This window comes from Ascaphus truei, unplaced genomic scaffold, assembly GCF_040206685.1.
Source record: "Ascaphus truei isolate aAscTru1 unplaced genomic scaffold, aAscTru1.hap1 HAP1_SCAFFOLD_236, whole genome shotgun sequence".
Lineage (NCBI taxonomy): Eukaryota > Metazoa > Chordata > Amphibia > Anura > Ascaphidae > Ascaphus > Ascaphus truei.
Window position 1 is genome coordinate 540,156 of NW_027455280.1, and position 16,744 is coordinate 556,899.

General features: G+C 49.5%; 1 protein-coding gene across 2 annotated transcripts in view; it reads right to left on the bottom strand.

Moving 5' to 3' along the window:
* Positions 1-16,744, bottom strand: part of ARAF (A-Raf proto-oncogene, serine/threonine kinase) — a 92,845-nt gene that overhangs the window by 40,195 nt on the left and 35,906 nt on the right. For both annotated transcript variants that reach the window (XM_075582455.1, XM_075582454.1), the window contains 3 exons: positions 14,126-14,153; positions 13,745-13,869; positions 8,424-8,626 (listed from right to left, as the gene is read on the bottom strand). In XM_075582455.1, the coding sequence (XP_075438570.1) occupies positions 8,424-8,626; positions 13,745-13,869; positions 14,126-14,153 (356 nt within the window). The remainder of the gene's footprint in view (positions 1-8,423; positions 8,627-13,744; positions 13,870-14,125; positions 14,154-16,744) is intronic.

The following is a 16,744-nucleotide window of genomic DNA, read 5'->3' on the forward strand; positions in this document are numbered from 1 at the left end:
CGAAGTCCCAGGTGATAAAAACAGCGCGATTCAGCGCCAGGAGACACCCGAAGTCCCAGGTGATAAAAACAGCGCGATTCAGCCCCAGGAAACACCAGAAGTCCCAGGTGATAAAAACAGCGCGATTCAGCGCCAGGAGACACCCGAAGTCCCAGGTGATAAAAACAGCGCGATTCAGCCCCAGGAGACACCCGAAGTCCCAGGTGATAAAAACAGCGCGATAGAGCCCCAGGAAACACCCGAAGTCCCAGGTGATAAAAACAGCGCGATTCAGCGCCAGGAGACACCCGAAGTCCCAGGTGATAAAAACAGCGCGATTCAGCGCCAGGAGACACCCGAAGTCCCAGGTGATAAAAACAGCGCGATTCAGCGCCAGGAGACACCCGAAGTCCCAGGTGATAAAAACAGCGCGATTCAGCCCCAGGAAACACCCGAAGTCCCAGGTGATAAAAACAGCGCGATTCAGCGCCAGGAGACACCCGAAGTCCCAGGTGATAAAAACAGCGCGATTCAGCGCCAGGAGACACCCGAAGTCCCAGGTGATAAAAACAGCGCGATTCAGCGCCAGGAGACACCCGAAGTCCCAGGTGATAAAAACAGCGCGATTCAGCGCCAGGAGACACCCGAAGTCCCAGGTGATAAAAACAGCGCGATTCAGCGCCAGGAGACACCCGAAGTCCCAGGTGATAAAAACAGCGCGATTCAGCCCCAGGAGACACCCGAAGTCCCAGGTGATAAAAACAGCGCGATTCAGCCCCAGGAAACACCCGAAGTCCCAGGTGATAAAAACAGCGCGATTCAGCGCCAGGAGACACCCGAAGTCCCAGGTGATAAAAACAGCGCGATTCAGCCCCAGGAGACACCCGAAGTCCCAGGTGATAAAAACAGCGCGATTCAGCGCCAGGAGACACCCGAAGTCCCAGGTGATAAAAACAGCGCGATTCAGCGCCAGGAGACACCCGAAGTCCCAGGTGATAAAAACAGCGCGATTCAGCCCCAGGAAACACCCGAAGTCCCAGGTGATAAAAACAGCGCGATTCAGCGCCAGGAGACACCCGAAGTCCCAGGTGATAAAAACAGCGCGATTCAGCGCCAGGAGACACCCGAAGTCCCAGGTGATAAAAGCAGCGCGATTCAGCGCCAGGAGACACCCGAAGTCCCAGGTGATAAAAACAGCGCGATTCAGCCCCAGGAAACACCCGATGTCCCAGGTGATAAAAACAGCGCGATTCAGCGCCAGGAGACACCCGAAGTCCCAGGTGATAAAAACAGCGCGATTCAGCGCCAGGAGACACCCGAAGTCCCAGGTGATAAAAACAGCGCGATTCAGCGCCAGGAGACACCCGAAGTCCCAGGTGATAAAAACAGCGCGATTCAGCGCCAGGAGACACCCGAAGTCCCAGGTGATAAAAACAGCGCGATTCAGCGCCAGGAGACACCCGAAGTCCCAGGTGATAAAAACAGCGCGATTCAGCGCCAGGAGACACCCGAAGTCCCAGGTGATAAAAACAGCGCGATTCAGCGCCAGGAAACACCCGAAGTCCCAGGTGATAAAAACAGCGCGATTCAGCGCCAGGAGACACCCGAAGTCCCAGGTGATAAAAACAGCGCGATTCAGCTCCAGGAAACACCCGAAGTCCCAGGTGATAAAAACAGCGCGATTCAGCTCCAGGAAACACCCGAAGTCCCAGGTGATAAAAACAGCGCGATTCAGCGCCAGGAGACACCCGAAGTCCCAGGTGATAAAAACAGCGCGATTCAGCGCCAGGAGACACCCGAAGTCCCAGGTGATAAAAACAGCGCGATTCAGCCCCAGGAAACACCCGAAGTCCCAGGTGATAAAAACAGCGCGATTCAGCGCCAGGAGACACCCGAAGTCCCAGGTGATAAAAACAGCGCGATTCAGCCCCAGGAAACACCCGAAGTCCCAGGTGATAAAAACAGCGCGATTCAGCGCCAGGAGACACCCGAAGTCCCAGGTGATAAAAACAGCGCGATTCAGCGCCAGGAGACACCCGAAGTCCCAGGTGATAAAAACAGCGCGATTCAGCGCCAGGAGACACCCGAAGTCCCAGGTGATAAAAACAGCGCGATTCAGCGCCAGGAGACACCCGAAGTCCCAGGTGATAAAAACAGCGCGATTCAGCCCCAGGAGACACCCGAAGTCCCAGGTGATAAAAACAGCGCGATTCAGCGCCAGGAAACACCCGAAGTCCCAGGTGATAAAAACAGCGCGATTCAGCGCCAGGAAACACCCGAAGTCCCAGGTGATAAAAACAGCGCGATTCAGCTCCAGGAAACACCCGAAGTCCCAGGTGATAAAAACAGCGCGATTCAGCGCCAGGAGACACCCGAAGTCCCAGGTGATAAAAACAGCGCGATTCAGCCCCAGGAGACACCCGAAGTCCCAGGTGATAAAAACAGCGCGATTCAGCGCCAGGAGACACCCGAAGTCCCAGGTGATAAAAACAGCGCGATTCAGTCCCAGGAAACACCAGAAGTCCCAGGTGATAAAAACAGCGCGATTCAGCGCCAGGAGACACCCGAAGTCCCAGGTGATAAAAACAGCGCGATTCAGCTCCAGGAGACACCCGAAGTCCCAGGTGATAAAAACAGCGCGATTCAGCCCCAGGAGACACCCGAAGTCCCAGGTGATAAAAACAGCGCGATTCAGCTCCAGGAAACACCCGAAGTCCCAGGTGATAAAAACAGCGCGATTCAGCCCCAGGAGACACCCGAAGTCCCAGGTGATAAAAACAGCGCGATTCAGCGCCAGGAAACACCCGAAGTCCCAGGTGATAAAAACAGCGCGATTCAGCGCCAGGAGACACCCGAAGTCCCAGGTGATAAAAACAGCGCGATTCAGCCCCAGGAGACACCCGAAGTCCCAGGTGATAAAAACAGCGCGATTCAGCGCCAGGAAACACCCGAAGTCCCAGGTGATAAAAACAGCGCGATTCAGCGCCAGGAGACACCCGAAGTCCCAGGTGATAAAAACAGCGCGATTCAGCGCCAGGAGACACCCGAAGTCCCAGGTGATAAAAACAGCGCGATTCAGCTCCAGGAAACACCCGAAGTCCCAGGTGATAAAAACAGCGCGATTCAGCGCCAGGAGACACCCGAAGTCCCAGGTGATAAAAACAGCGCGATTCAGCTCCAGGAAACACCCGAAGTCCCAGGTGATAAAAACAGCGCGATTCAGCCCCAGGAGACACCCGAAGTCCCAGGTGATAAAAACAGCGCGATTCAGCGCCAGGAGACACCCGAAGTCCCAGGTGATAAAAACAGCGCGATTCAGCCCCAGGAGACACCCGAAGTCCCAGGTGATAAAAACAGCGCGATTCAGCTCCAGGAGACACCCGAAGTCCCAGGTGATAAAAACAGCGCGATTCAGCTCCAGGAAACACCCGAAGTCCCAGGTGATAAAAACAGCGCGATTCAGCGCCAGGAAACACCCGAAGTCCCAGGTGATAAAAACAGCGCGATTCAGCGCCAGGAGACACCCGAAGTCCCAGGTGATAAAAACAGCGCGATTCAGCGCCAGGAAACACCCGAAGTCCCAGGTGATAAAAACAGCGCGATTCAGCCCCAGGAAACACCCGAAGTCCCAGGTGATAAAAACAGCGCGATTCAGCGCCAGGAGACACCCGAAGTCCCAGGTGATAAAAACAGCGCGATTCAGCGCCAGGAAACACCCGAAGTCCCAGGTGATAAAAACAGCGCGATTCAGCGCCAGGAGACACCCGAAGTCCCAGGTGATAAAAACAGCGCGATTCAGCTCCAGGAAACACCCGAAGTCCCAGGTGATAAAAACAGCGCGATTCAGCCCCAGGAGACACCCGAAGTCCCAGGTGATAAAAACAGCGCGATTCAGCGCCAGGAGACACCCGAAGTCCCAGGTGATAAAAACAGCGCGATTCAGCCCCAGGAGACACCCGAAGTCCCAGGTGATAAAAACAGCGCGATTCAGCTCCAGGAGACACCCGAAGTCCCAGGTGATAAAAACAGCGCGATTCAGCTCCAGGAAACACCCGAAGTCCCAGGTGATAAAAACAGCGCGATTCAGCGCCAGGAAACACCCGAAGTCCCAGGTGATAAAAACAGCGCGATTCAGCGCCAGGAGACACCCGAAGTCCCAGGTGATAAAAACAGCGCGATTCAGCGCCAGGAAACACCCGAAGTCCCAGGTGATAAAAACAGCGCGATTCAGCCCCAGGAAACACCCGAAGTCCCAGGTGATAAAAACAGCGCGATTCAGCGCCAGGAGACACCCGAAGTCCCAGGTGATAAAAACAGCGCGATTCAGCGCCAGGAAACACCCGAAGTCCCAGGTGATAAAAACAGCGCGATTCAGCGCCAGGAGACACCCGAAGTCCCAGGTGATAAAAACAGCGCGATTCAGCCCCAGGAAACACCCGAAGTCCCAGGTGATAAAAACAGCGCGATTCAGCGCCAGGAGACACCCGAAGTCCCAGGTGATAAAAACAGCGCGATTCAGCCCCAGGAAACACCCGAAGTCCCAGGTGATAAAAACAGCGCGATTCAGCGCCAGGAGACACCCGAAGTCCCAGGTGATAAAAACAGCGCGATTCAGCCCCAGGAAACACCCGAAGTCCCAGGTGATAAAAACAGCGCGATTCAGCGCCAGGAGACACCCGAAGTCCCAGGTGATAAAAACAGCGCGATTCAGCCCCAGGAAACACCCGAAGTCCCAGGTGATAAAAACAGCGCGATTCAGCGCCAGGAAACACCCGAAGTCCCAGGTGATAAAAACAGCGCGATTCAGCCCCAGGAAACACCCGAAGTCCCAGGTGATAAAAACAGCGCGATTCAGCCCCAGGAAACACCCGAAGTCCCAGGTGATAAAAACAGCGCGATTCAGCGCCAGGAAACACCCGAAGTCCCAGGTGATAAAAACAGCGCGATTCAGCCCCAGGAAACACCCGAAGTCCCAGGTGATAAAAACAGCGCGATTCAGCGCCAGGAGACACCCTGGCTCTGATATAGTTTAAAAAAAAAAAGGAAAAAAATCAATAAGGGGTATTGCTACTTTTGATGTGAGGGGGTAACAAGGCTACACAATAAAGGGTTACGTCCATCTGGTTACCTCTGAAACCGTGGTGTCGCTGGCAGCTACATAGCACCATAAGCCAGGGACTATACCTGTAAAAATAAAGTGATCCCTGCTTTTCCTGTTTACATGTTCCCTTTGCCCTAGAAACTTTGTGTGTAAGTTTTATGTGGGATATTTGGGCCGTAATGCAATTATTTTGTTTGCAGGGGTTCGGGGGCCAAAGTTATCGGTAGTCCCCTAATTCTCCCGGCGTGCAGGCACTATTTGCCGGTACGCGAGTGGAATTACACTAGGGCTGCCCAGTGTCCCCCAGACTCCTGGTTTTCGGGCCCAGATATCTCAGATCCATTTCCCACACAGATATGGGTCTCCCCATGACATATTGTGTAATAAAACATATTTTATTATGAGTTGTGCATCTTATACTATATTAGTGAAAGCACTGTATGTTTGCCTGCCTGCTGGATGTCCGGTGTCCCTAGCGGCAATCTCATTGGTCCCTTGGCCCGCCCGCCCCCGCACACCTCTCATTGGCCTCACACACTCACACCACCCCCTTGGCCCGCCCCCCACACCTCTCATTGGCCTGAGGCGGAGTGACGGGCCAAAGGTCCAAAAAAATAAATAAAACACACACACACACACACACACACACACACACACACCTCTCTCCCCGCTCCAAATCACCTCTCTCCCCGCTCCAAATCACCTCTCTCCCCGCTCCAAATCACCTCTCTCCCCTCCCCAGCGGCATCACCTCTCTCCCCGCTCCAAATCACCTCTCCCCGCTCCAAATCACCTCTCCCCGCTCCAAATCACCTCTCCCCGCTCCAAATCACCTCTTCCCCCTCCCCAGCGGCATCACCTCTTCCCCCTCCCCAGCGGCATCACCTCTTCCCCCTCCCCGCTCCAAATCACCTTTCCCCCTCCCCAGCGGCATCACCTCTCCCCCCTCACCGCTTCCAAATCACCTCTCCCCGCTCCAAATCACCTCTCCCCGCTCCAAATCACCTCTCCCCGCTCCAAATCACCTCGCTTCCCGCAGCTGCCACGCGGCGCGTAAGATGGCGGACCCCCTTCCTCCCTCGCGGCGCCGAGTCAGACGGTGGCGGCGCCCGGAAGTACAGGTAGGTGTCGCTCCCCACCTCCGGCGCCAAACGGAACTGAGAAAGGGCGCATCAACTGAGGTGTGTGTGTGTGTATGTGTATGTGTATGTGTATGTGTGTGTGTGTGTGTGTGTGTGTGTGTGTGTGTGTGTGTGTGTGTGTCACTGTCCACTGCCCCCCCCTCCTGTCCACTGCCCCCCCCTCCTGTCCACTGCCCCCCCCTCCTGTCCACTGCCCCCCCCTCCTGTCCACTGCCCCCCCTCCTATCCACTGCCCCCCCTCCTATCCACTGCCCCCCCCTCCTATCCACTGCCCCCCCCTCCTATCCACTGCCCCCCCCCTCCTATCCACTGCCCCCCCCTCCTGTCCACTGCCCCCCCCTCCTGTCCACTGCGTCCCCCCTCCTGTCCACTGCGTCCCCCCTCATGCAGGGGGAGGAATCCATCCCTTTGACGCCCCCCCCCCCTCCCTTTGACGCCCCCCCCTCCCTTTGACGCCCCCCCCCTCCCTTTGACGCCCCCCTCCCTTTGACGCCCCCCCCCTCCCTTTGACGCCCCCCCCTCCCTTTGACGCCCCCCCCCCTCCCTTTGACGCCCCCCCCCCTCCCTTTGACGCCCCCCCCCTCCCTTTGACGCCCCCCCCCCTCCCTTTGACGCCCCCCCCCCTCCCTTTGACGCCCCCCCCCTCCCTTTGACGCCCCCCCCTCCCTTTGACGCCCCCCCCCTGCCTTTGACGCCCCCCCCTGCCTTTGACCGCCCCCCCCTGCCTTTGACGCCCCGCGCGCACACACTGACTGACTGCCGCACGCACGCACACACTGACTGACGCGCACACAAAGCCTGACTGACGCACGCACACACTGACTGAGGCACACACTGACTGTGTGTGCGTCAGTCAGTCTGTGTGTGTTTGTGTTTCTGCCTCAGACTCACTGACGCGCGAGCAAACACACAGTGACTGACGCACACACGCTACATGAAGCTGTAAAGGAGGGAGGGAGGGGGGGGACTGGATTGATGTGAATGGGGGACAAACAGAGAGAGGGGGGAGGAGAGAGAGGAACGGGAACATTACATCCCGGGCAACGCCGGGTCTCTCAGCTAGTTTACTATAAATGTCTGTTCAGTCAGCCCGGGCATATACAAATGTGCCGGGGAGTCTGGATAGATATCGTAATTCAAAGAGGAGACGGGATGTTGAGAGGTATCGGGGTGCTAAGTAGCCGAGGCAGGACAGAGTACTGTATCTGGAGAACAGAGACCCCCTGCGGGGAGGATACTCTGGTTTGCCAGACTCAGTGGAGCCTGCCCAGTAGGTGGCAATGGGTTGACTGGGGGAAGCGGCAGAGTGTCGGCGCATTTCCCATTGGTCAATTCATACGTCCCGCCCATGGGGCATCCCGAGCTGGCTTGGCACGCCCCCTCCTCGGACGTCAGCCTAAGGACGAGTCCCTATTCCTATTGGCTGGCAGGGAGAGATTCCCACGCTCTGATTGGTCGCTCCTCCTACCTCCATGCGAACCATAGAACAGCGGAAGGTATGTAAGGAGAAGCCCCAGTCAGAGAACCAGACGATCCTGTGACTTGGGCCGGTGATGCAAAGGCGGCTTTTCAAAGTTGCTGTTGCGAATAGCAGAGCAACCGGCTTCAATTTTGGAGTTAAGAAAGCCTGCCTAGCTGAGGCTGTGTCAGTCGCAAGGTCCAAGTTCTTGTTTTAGAACTGTAGTGGTGGCTAAAAATTTTAGCCGAAAAGAGGACAAGGAGAGCCGGGTGGATTTACCAGTAAGGGTAAGCCTTCCGAAGCAGGCGCCCTGCACCTATTTCAGCCTAGATTTCACCTAGACCTCCAGTAAGTGTGTATTTTACCTGTATCTTTGTATTTCACTGTGTGTACTTGTATTTACCCGAATAAACCTCATTTTATTCCACTATTGTGTTTTGCCTAGTGAAAGATCCCGGTATAAATGTATTAAAAGTCCTGGTCTCCCGTAACACTACTTTAATAGGATTTCAAGAACAATTAAAAAAGGTATGCATTTCCATTTTGACAGTGATTACATTCTTTACTTCTAAAAGGCACATGATCTGCGTACGGTCAGTGGGATCGCAGCGAAGTTTAGAATGAACACGTTGGCAACTTATAGCATTGTAAGGAAAGTTGTCACTGTCTGTATTTCCTATTGTTGGGAAAGTCCTAACACACACATCCTAACCCCTCAAACACATAAGACTTCCACAATTACCTGAGAACCTGCATTTCGTTCTTGAAAGCTTGGATCTGTTCTGTAGTCGGATTGGTCACTTTGAGTATCTTAACTGCCACATCACCATGCCACTTGCCACGGTACACAGTGCCAAAAGACCCTGTGCCAATACGCTTCAGAACTACAACTTCACTGGAGTTTACCTCCCAATAGTAGCTGGAATCACGGTAACCAAGTTGCTTCTAGATCAGAAAAAAAGAATGTGCATCATAAGTAAGCAGGTCATTTCCTGCAACATGGGAATGTGAAATACATATAGAAAATGCCTTTTAACAAAATAAGACATCTGCCTCCAATTCCTTACAAAAGGAGCATTCTCAGTGTTATATCTACATATAGTGTTGACACAGTGTTATAGAATTATATGTTTCAGAAGTGAATGCAAACAAACAATGTTAGAGTGAAGTAACTGTCCTAAAGCACACAAAGTTATGATTGAAATAGACAAATTAAAGAGGGTAGAATGTTAACAACAATGGGAAAGACGCAAAAATGCTTTACTGCTGAAACGTCAGGGAAATAGAGAAAGGGGACAGGGAATGTCTTGGTGCCAGAAAAGCACTTGCAAACCAACCTGCCCTTTGCCCCCCAAAACAGCAATGAGTTACAGACAAGACAAGCAAAGGACATAATTTCTACAGTTCTGGGGAGTACACTGGAAAGGGTCTGTGGCAAACAGGGATCAGCAGGAGAATATGCAGTGCTGTTCAGATCTAACACATTATGAAAAGACAGAAAAGACATTATGGAACTAGAGAGAGTGCAGAGAAGAGCCACCAAATTAATAAAGGGGATGGACATTCTAACTTATGAGGAGAGGCTAGCTAAATCAGATTTATTTACATTAGAAAAGAGGCGTCCACTAAGTAATAAAAAAAAAAAGAAAAGAGGCGTCCAAGAGGGGATATAATAACTATATACAAATATATTTCGGGGACAGTACAAGGAGCTTTCAAAAGAACCATTCATCCCACGGGCAGTGCAAAGGACTCGGGGTCATCCCTTAAGGTTGGAGGAAAGGAGATTTCACCAGCAACAAAGGAAAGGGTTCTTTACAGTAAGGGCAGTTACAGTGTGGGATTCATTACCCATGGAGACAGTGATGGCAGATACAATAGATTTATTCAAAAAAAGGTTGGACATCTTTTTAGTTGGGAAAGGTATACAGGGATATACCAAATAAGTATACATGGGAAGGATGTTGATCCAGGGATTAATCCGATTGCCAATTCTTGGAGTCAGGAAGGAATTTATTTTTCCCCTTATGAGATATCATTGGATGATATGTCACTGGGGTTTTTTGTTTGCCTTCCTCTGGATCAATGAGCAAGTATAGATATAGGATAAAGTATCTGTTGTCTAAATTTAGCATAGGTTGAACTTGATGGACGTACGTCTTTTTTCAACCTCATCTACTATGTAACTATGTATGTAACACAAGTTTAAGAGAGACTGGGATTGTAATGGCATAGCATCTATTAGGCTGTGAGGAATCCGTTCCTGGGTTTGGCTGGAGCTCACTCTTGCAGAGTTGGTGAGCTCTCAGACAAACCTCCCCCTGGATTTGCAAGTACTATCACCTGTAGCTCTGTCTCTGGAGGAATTCCCACACACCCCTGTCTTGGGATTGGCTATCTGCTCTTCTTATACTGGGCTCTCCCTTTCCCTCATTGCTGAGCTTTATCCAATATTCACTTGGATGTAACAATGTTTGCCACAAACACTCCTGCCTTAGCCTTGCCTTGTTCCTGAGACCTGCTGCATTCACCCCTTGCAGAGGTCTGGTTCCTGTACTGAAACGCTGGATCCCCAGTGCTAGTCTTGGCTTGTTCCTGAGACCTGCTGCATTCCCTCCACGCAGAGGTCTGCTTCCTGGTTCCTGTGCTGAAGCGCTGGTCTCCCAGTGCTACCCTGCGGTGTTCCTAGGCCAGTCTGCAGTCTCCCCTTGCAGAGTCCTTTATCATGGGCCACTCCCGCTCCTCACGCAGAGGCCATTTCCGCACTTCAGCTGAAGCGCTTTGCATCAGCCTACCCGTTGCCGAACCCCAACCTGAATATCGACTACTCTAACCCCGCTTTGACCTTGGATTACCCTGCCTTCTCCAACCCCGAATCGGCTACGATTGACTACGGACTGCGCAATCCAGAACTGGCTTCTTGGTCTAAGGTCTCACATCCCCACCTCAGCCCCGCGGTCCGGTCCCGGTTTGTGGCGAGCACGTCCGTTATAGGCAAGGGGGAAATGAGACCCGAAGGCCAGCTGATAAAAGATTAAAGACGGCACTTGGGTAATCTGTGGACTGAAGTTGTCCATCTGAATCCATGGCATTTGGCCTCACGAAAGAGAAGACTGATAGACTACCAGTGAAACAGCAAAAGGAATCAGATCTGTAGTTTTGGACAAAGTTGGGGAGAGTGAGGAACATTTCTCTAGCATGGAGATGTTCAAATTATTATCTTGTTTCTCTTCTACAGCTCTTTCATATTCACACAATGTCTGGGCTTTTGCTTATCGTAAATATATTTGCAGAGAACGAATGCTACAAAGGGACGATCCTGCCTAGGATGAAAGTGGAAAAAAGGAAGGAAAAAATGTAGCACTGCAGGAAGACTGAACTGAAACTCAAGGAAGCGACTTCGGAAAAAAAAAAGGCTTTATTTAAACAGAAACATTTAAAAAATGAAAAAATCCAAAAAAACAGGACCTCCCACGCGTTTCACACCGCCAGGGTTATTTCTCAAGAAGTATAGAAAGTAGGTCTGGCGTCGAGTTGATATCACAATTAATAAAATACAAAATGTGTGTATAAAACAGCCTAACCACTGTGATCGTGGAACAGCATTCTTTCCTTTCTAGGATGAAAGTGAACTACTGTAAGGACAACTGCGCATTTAATAGGAGGAGAAATGTAGCGGATTGACACGTTAAAAAAACAAAATCACATTACTACAGTAAACAAAAGATTGAGGGGTTTTCTACAATATTTATCTTGTCCTTTAGTGATAAGATTGTTTGCTAGTTATAAAAGCGCAAGGCAAATTGTTAGCTTTCCTCTATTTTTTGTTTGCAAAGTAATTATCAGATAGGTAAAAATAAGTGGTTGATATGCTTGAAACCAGTGTTTTCACCCAAACAAGCGATACAAATATATTCTTCTTCACAACATACAAAGTATATAAAAGTAAGACAGTACTGTCAGAATAATTACATCTAAGGAAGCCAATTAACCAGAATTTTTTTTAAAACTATTTTTGACTATCTACATGGAATTGTCTCTTTATTATTATTACTAGAAATTTAAATCCCTGTCTGGGTTCATAAACTATATGGGGAGCTGAAAGAGATACTCTGTGGGGAAGATGTTTCACAGACTCCAGGAGCGCATCCGTATTACAAGATAAGATTTTATTTCAACGCTAAGGCCTGGGACCCGCTGCGCTCGTTGGCGCGGGCGGCAATGTAGCGAGTTCCCCACCAGCAGGGGAATCCTCGCGAGTCGGTCCCGGTCCCCACTGGCTGCCCAGCTGATCACACGCTGTGGCGCGTCAGCCGCTAGGAGACACCACAGAATGGTGTTTCCTAGCTTCAACGCGTCACGTGGTGTGGCTGTGAGCCAATGGGGAGGAGAGGCTGCGGGAGGAGGAGAGGCTTCGGGGAGCGGGGAGGAGTGTGGAGTGAAAGCAGGTGAGTGCCTGTCTGTATATGTGTGTGCCTGAGTGCCTGTGTATGTGTGTGCCTGAGTGCCTGTCTGTGTGTGTGTGTGTGTGTGTGTATGAGTGTGTGTATGTGTGTGTGTATGTGTGTGCCTGTCTGTGTGCGTGCCTGTCTCTGTCTGTGTGTGTATGAGTGCGTGAGTGCCTGCCTGTGTGTGTGTGGGTGTGTGTGTGTGTGTGTGTGTGTGTGTGTGTGTGTGTGTGTGTGTGTGTGTGTGTGTGTGTGTGTGTGTGTGTGTGTGTGTGTGTATGTATGTATGTATGTATGAGTGCCTGCGTGTGTGTGTTTTTTTTACTTACCTGCAGCCCGTGGCAGCCCGTGGAGGGAGGGGGGGGAAGAGTAGCGGGTCCCTTCGCTCAAGCCACGCCCCCCCTCCCTGTCAATCCTCCCACCTCCCGCTCCGGCCCCTCACGTCATGGCCGCGCCCCTCACGTCATGGCCGCGCCCCCCCCGACCCGTTTGGCCACGCCCCCCCCCGCTCCGAAAAAAGCATCCTGTAGACCGCAGATCGCGGTACAGCGAGTTGCACGCGCCGCCGGCAAGCAAGCCAGCCGTGCGGACGCGTGCAACGGGACCTTAGCCTTATATTTTAGGACACGCTTTTCTACTCTTATCAAGCAATACTAATTTATAAAAGTCTGAGAGGTGAGGATGGGGGAAAGTGGTCAAGGGGAGAGATGAGGGTTGGGGGGGGGGGGGCAAAGGAGGAAATTGAGAGTGGGGAGCCCAGGAAGGAGGAAATAACGGAGTTAGAGGTGTCGTGACACTGATGTTCGTAGCAGTGCTGTGGTAATCAGATGATGCTGGCATACTGCCTATCTACATAGCACAGTATTTTGCTCATATCCATTATGAACTCAAACTTTGGGAAATCAGTATTACAGACCTGAGGAAGAGAGAACTCTCAAACGTTTGTCTTATAATATCTATTGCTAGTCCAAATAAAAAGGTATCACCTAACACTGAAGTACTCAGTTATTTTGCTCTATTACAACAGAACTAACATGGCTCCTTACCTCGCGCGACATCATTTGTCACGTGATCCGCAGCATCATTTGACGCGTGACGTCACATGACCCCGCGGTGTCGTTTGAGGCCACGTTGCCATGGACACGAGTGATGCCGCCAGAGTCCAGGTAATTTTTACAGTTGCGCAGGCCTTACGCGATCCCCCGGCATTTAATTGAAATGCCACGGGGAAGAGCGCAGGGCCTCTGCAACCGCCCGCCCAGACAAATCCAGCACCCCCCTTTGCTGCACTTTGTGCACCGCTGTTACAGATGATGATAAATGTGCCAAGACATATTTGTTAGTTGCCAAAACTGATGCTTCAAACAGCTTCCCCAGAGAGAAAGAACAATCACTTATTTTGGCGAGGATAAAGTCATAGGCAGGAGAAGAGCTGCTTCTGTCTCACGCTGGTGGAAGTAACGTGCATTGAAGTGGACAGTAGGACAGTAGATGCTTTAAAAGCAGCTTTCATGTGAATCTAAAATGTGCTTAAACTTGGTTTAAATATGCAGCAGTTGTGAGGAAAGCAAATCTGAACTTTCTTTCATGCTATTTATATAAACAAGTCCCTCACCACTTTCTTCTTCTCGTCGGAGGCAGAAGGCTTTCGTTCCCGTGCTGGTTCTAAAGGCGACTTGGAATGGGGAGACTTACTCCCAGGGGAGATGGCTCTGGAGCTTTTCAGGGCCGTTTCACCAACTAAAAAAACAAAATAAAGAACCATTCAAAAATTGGACTGCTTTCCCGGTGTGAAAAATCCCTTCAGCACCCAATGACGATATGACAGGAGGGGCAGGCTGCGTGTCCCTGTGTGTGCGCAGTGACAGGAGGGGACAGGCTGCGTGTCCCTGTGTGTGCGCAGTGACAGGAGGGGACGGGCTGCGTGTGCAGTGTTCAGTCGAGGGAAGATTTCGGTATGCTTTAAAATCTGTAAATAAATAATGCAGGTACTCACCAATGATGGCATAGCCCTGTAACGCCTCCTGAAAGGGAGTAAGAGATAATATACAGTAGTTTAGCCGATTAGTGAAATCCGTAGACTGAAGCTTAGATGAAGGGTAAGAATAAAGTATAATGTCTGACAAAAAATGGAAGACATGAGGAGCAATAGTCACTGGAAATCAACACGTGATAATGCATTCGTTGTATAGTGTGGTTCAAATGGAAAAGAAAAGGATTTTAACATTTGAGTTACATGTGAAACATTATCAACTGACTAACTAAAGTTAGTATTTACAGGCCTCATCTAAGTTTAGCTGTGGAAAGCGTATTTTATTTTGCTGTGTTTAGACGTGTCTTCCGGTGGAGGAGCCATACTCTGGATATTTGAGGGGATGCGACAGATAACTTGGTGTAGTGCTGGTTCTCCTATAACTAGTCACTCAGCCCCTTTATATGGGTAAGAGAATTATAAGCACATGCTGCCATCTTCTGTATTGAGAACATGCATATTGTAGTTAATCTTTTATATTGTATATCTGGTTAATGCATAAGGATACTTACAGTATCTACAGGTTCATGTAAACTATTTAACCTATAAGGGACTTTTGGTTTTGTGGTATAGAATTTTACTACAACTGCGTTAGGTTTGTCCGTTTTCACAGGATTATATATTAAATTGAATAGAAGAACCTTAATTACCAGAATATATTTCTATAACTATGATATATTTTTATCACTGTTGCATACTGTGCATTTCTTCTTATGATAAAATATGTAAGGTATAGGATGTGGCTATTGTTGCTATGTAGTTATGTTTGTATTGCCATTTTGGTATTAAATATCTGCAAACTCACACTGCATAGAAGTCTTACCAGTGGTTATGTTAAATAGTATATCCGTAGCAGAGGGTCAGAGCAGGGAGTGACAACCTTTATATTTTAATTACAGATGCAGCAACGAGTATTAGAACTCTGTCTGGGTAGATTCTGGGGCAGTCTCACAGTAAATGCCTCAACATTTCTGTGAGATTCTTAATGGCCCATCGGATTAACACAGCAGGGAGTCCCTTCAAACGGAATGGGACTGAGACACACGTCCGGTATTACCTCCGATTTTATACCAGACAGGCATCGGAATTACCGGCCTGTCAGGTTCAAAACCGGACACCTGGCAACCATAACAGAGGGTTGTCATAAATGGAACTTTTCAGGTTGGGCTAAGGTCGTGAGTGGAGTACCTCAGGGATCGGTACTGGGACCCCTGCTTATTAACTTGTTTTTTAATGACCTTGAGGTTGGCATCGAGAGCAAAGTCTCCATCTTTGCTGATGATACTAAATTGTGTAAGGTAATAGAATCAGAGCAGGATGTAATTTCTCTTCAGAAGGACTTGGAGAGACTGGAAACGTGGGCAGGTAAATGGCAGATGAGGTTTAATACAGATAAATGTAAGGTTATGCATTTGGGAAGCAAGAATAAACAGGCGACTTACAAATTAAATGGGGATAAATTGGGGGAATCCTTGAGGGAGAAGGCTTTAGGAGTGCTTGTAGACAGCAGGCTTAGCAATAGTGCCCAAAGTCATGCAGTAGCTGCAAAGGCAAACAAGATCTTATCTTGCATTAAACGGGCAATGGATGGATGGGAAGTAAACATAATTATGCCTCTTTACAAAGCATTAGTAAGACCACACCTTGAATATGGAGTACAATTTTGGGCACCATTCCTTAGAAAAGACATTATGGAACTAGAGAGAGTGCAGAGAAGAGCCACCAAATTAATAAAGGGGATGGACATTCTAACTTATGAGGAGAGGCTAGCTAAATTAGATTTATTTACATTAGAAAAGAGGCGTCTAAGAGGGGATACGATAACTGTATACAAATATATTCGGGGACAGTAAAAGGAGCTTTCAAAAGAACTATTCATCCCACGGGCAGTACAAAGGAGTCAGGGCCATCCCTTAAGGTTGGGGGAAAGGAGATTTCACCAGCAACAAAGGAAAGGGTTCTTTACAGTAAGGGCAGTTAAAATGTGGAATTCATTACCCATGGAGACTGTGATGGCAGATACAATAGATTTGATCAAAAAAAGGTTGGACATCTTTTTTTTTTATAGAAAGGAAAGGTATACAGGGATATACCAAATAAGTATACATGGGAAGGATGTTGATCCAGGGAGTAATCCGATTGCCAATTCTTGGAGTCAGGAAGGAATTTATTTTTCCCCTTATGAGATATCATTGGATGATATGTCACTGTTTTTTTTTGTTTGCCTTCCTCTGGATCAATAAGTAAGTATAGATTATAGGATAAAGTATCTGTCGTTTAAATTTAGCCTACGTTGAACTTGATGGAGGTATGTCTTTTTTTCAACCAAATCTACTATGTAACTATGTACTATATAACTCTCTCTTTTAGGTTAGAGAAATCCTTCATTCAACAATCTTTGTCTGGAATTTCCAGTTTCGATTTTTTCTTGCAAATTTGAAATTGAAATTCATACGGTTCTGGAAATGCCCGTCATTGCTGTAGCTGGTCTAATCGTCGCTTCTAGCATCTTATACTGTTTATTTCAGTCTGCTGGGATCTTTAAAAGAGGAACCATCCTTCAAGGGGATAGTAGTATTCCTA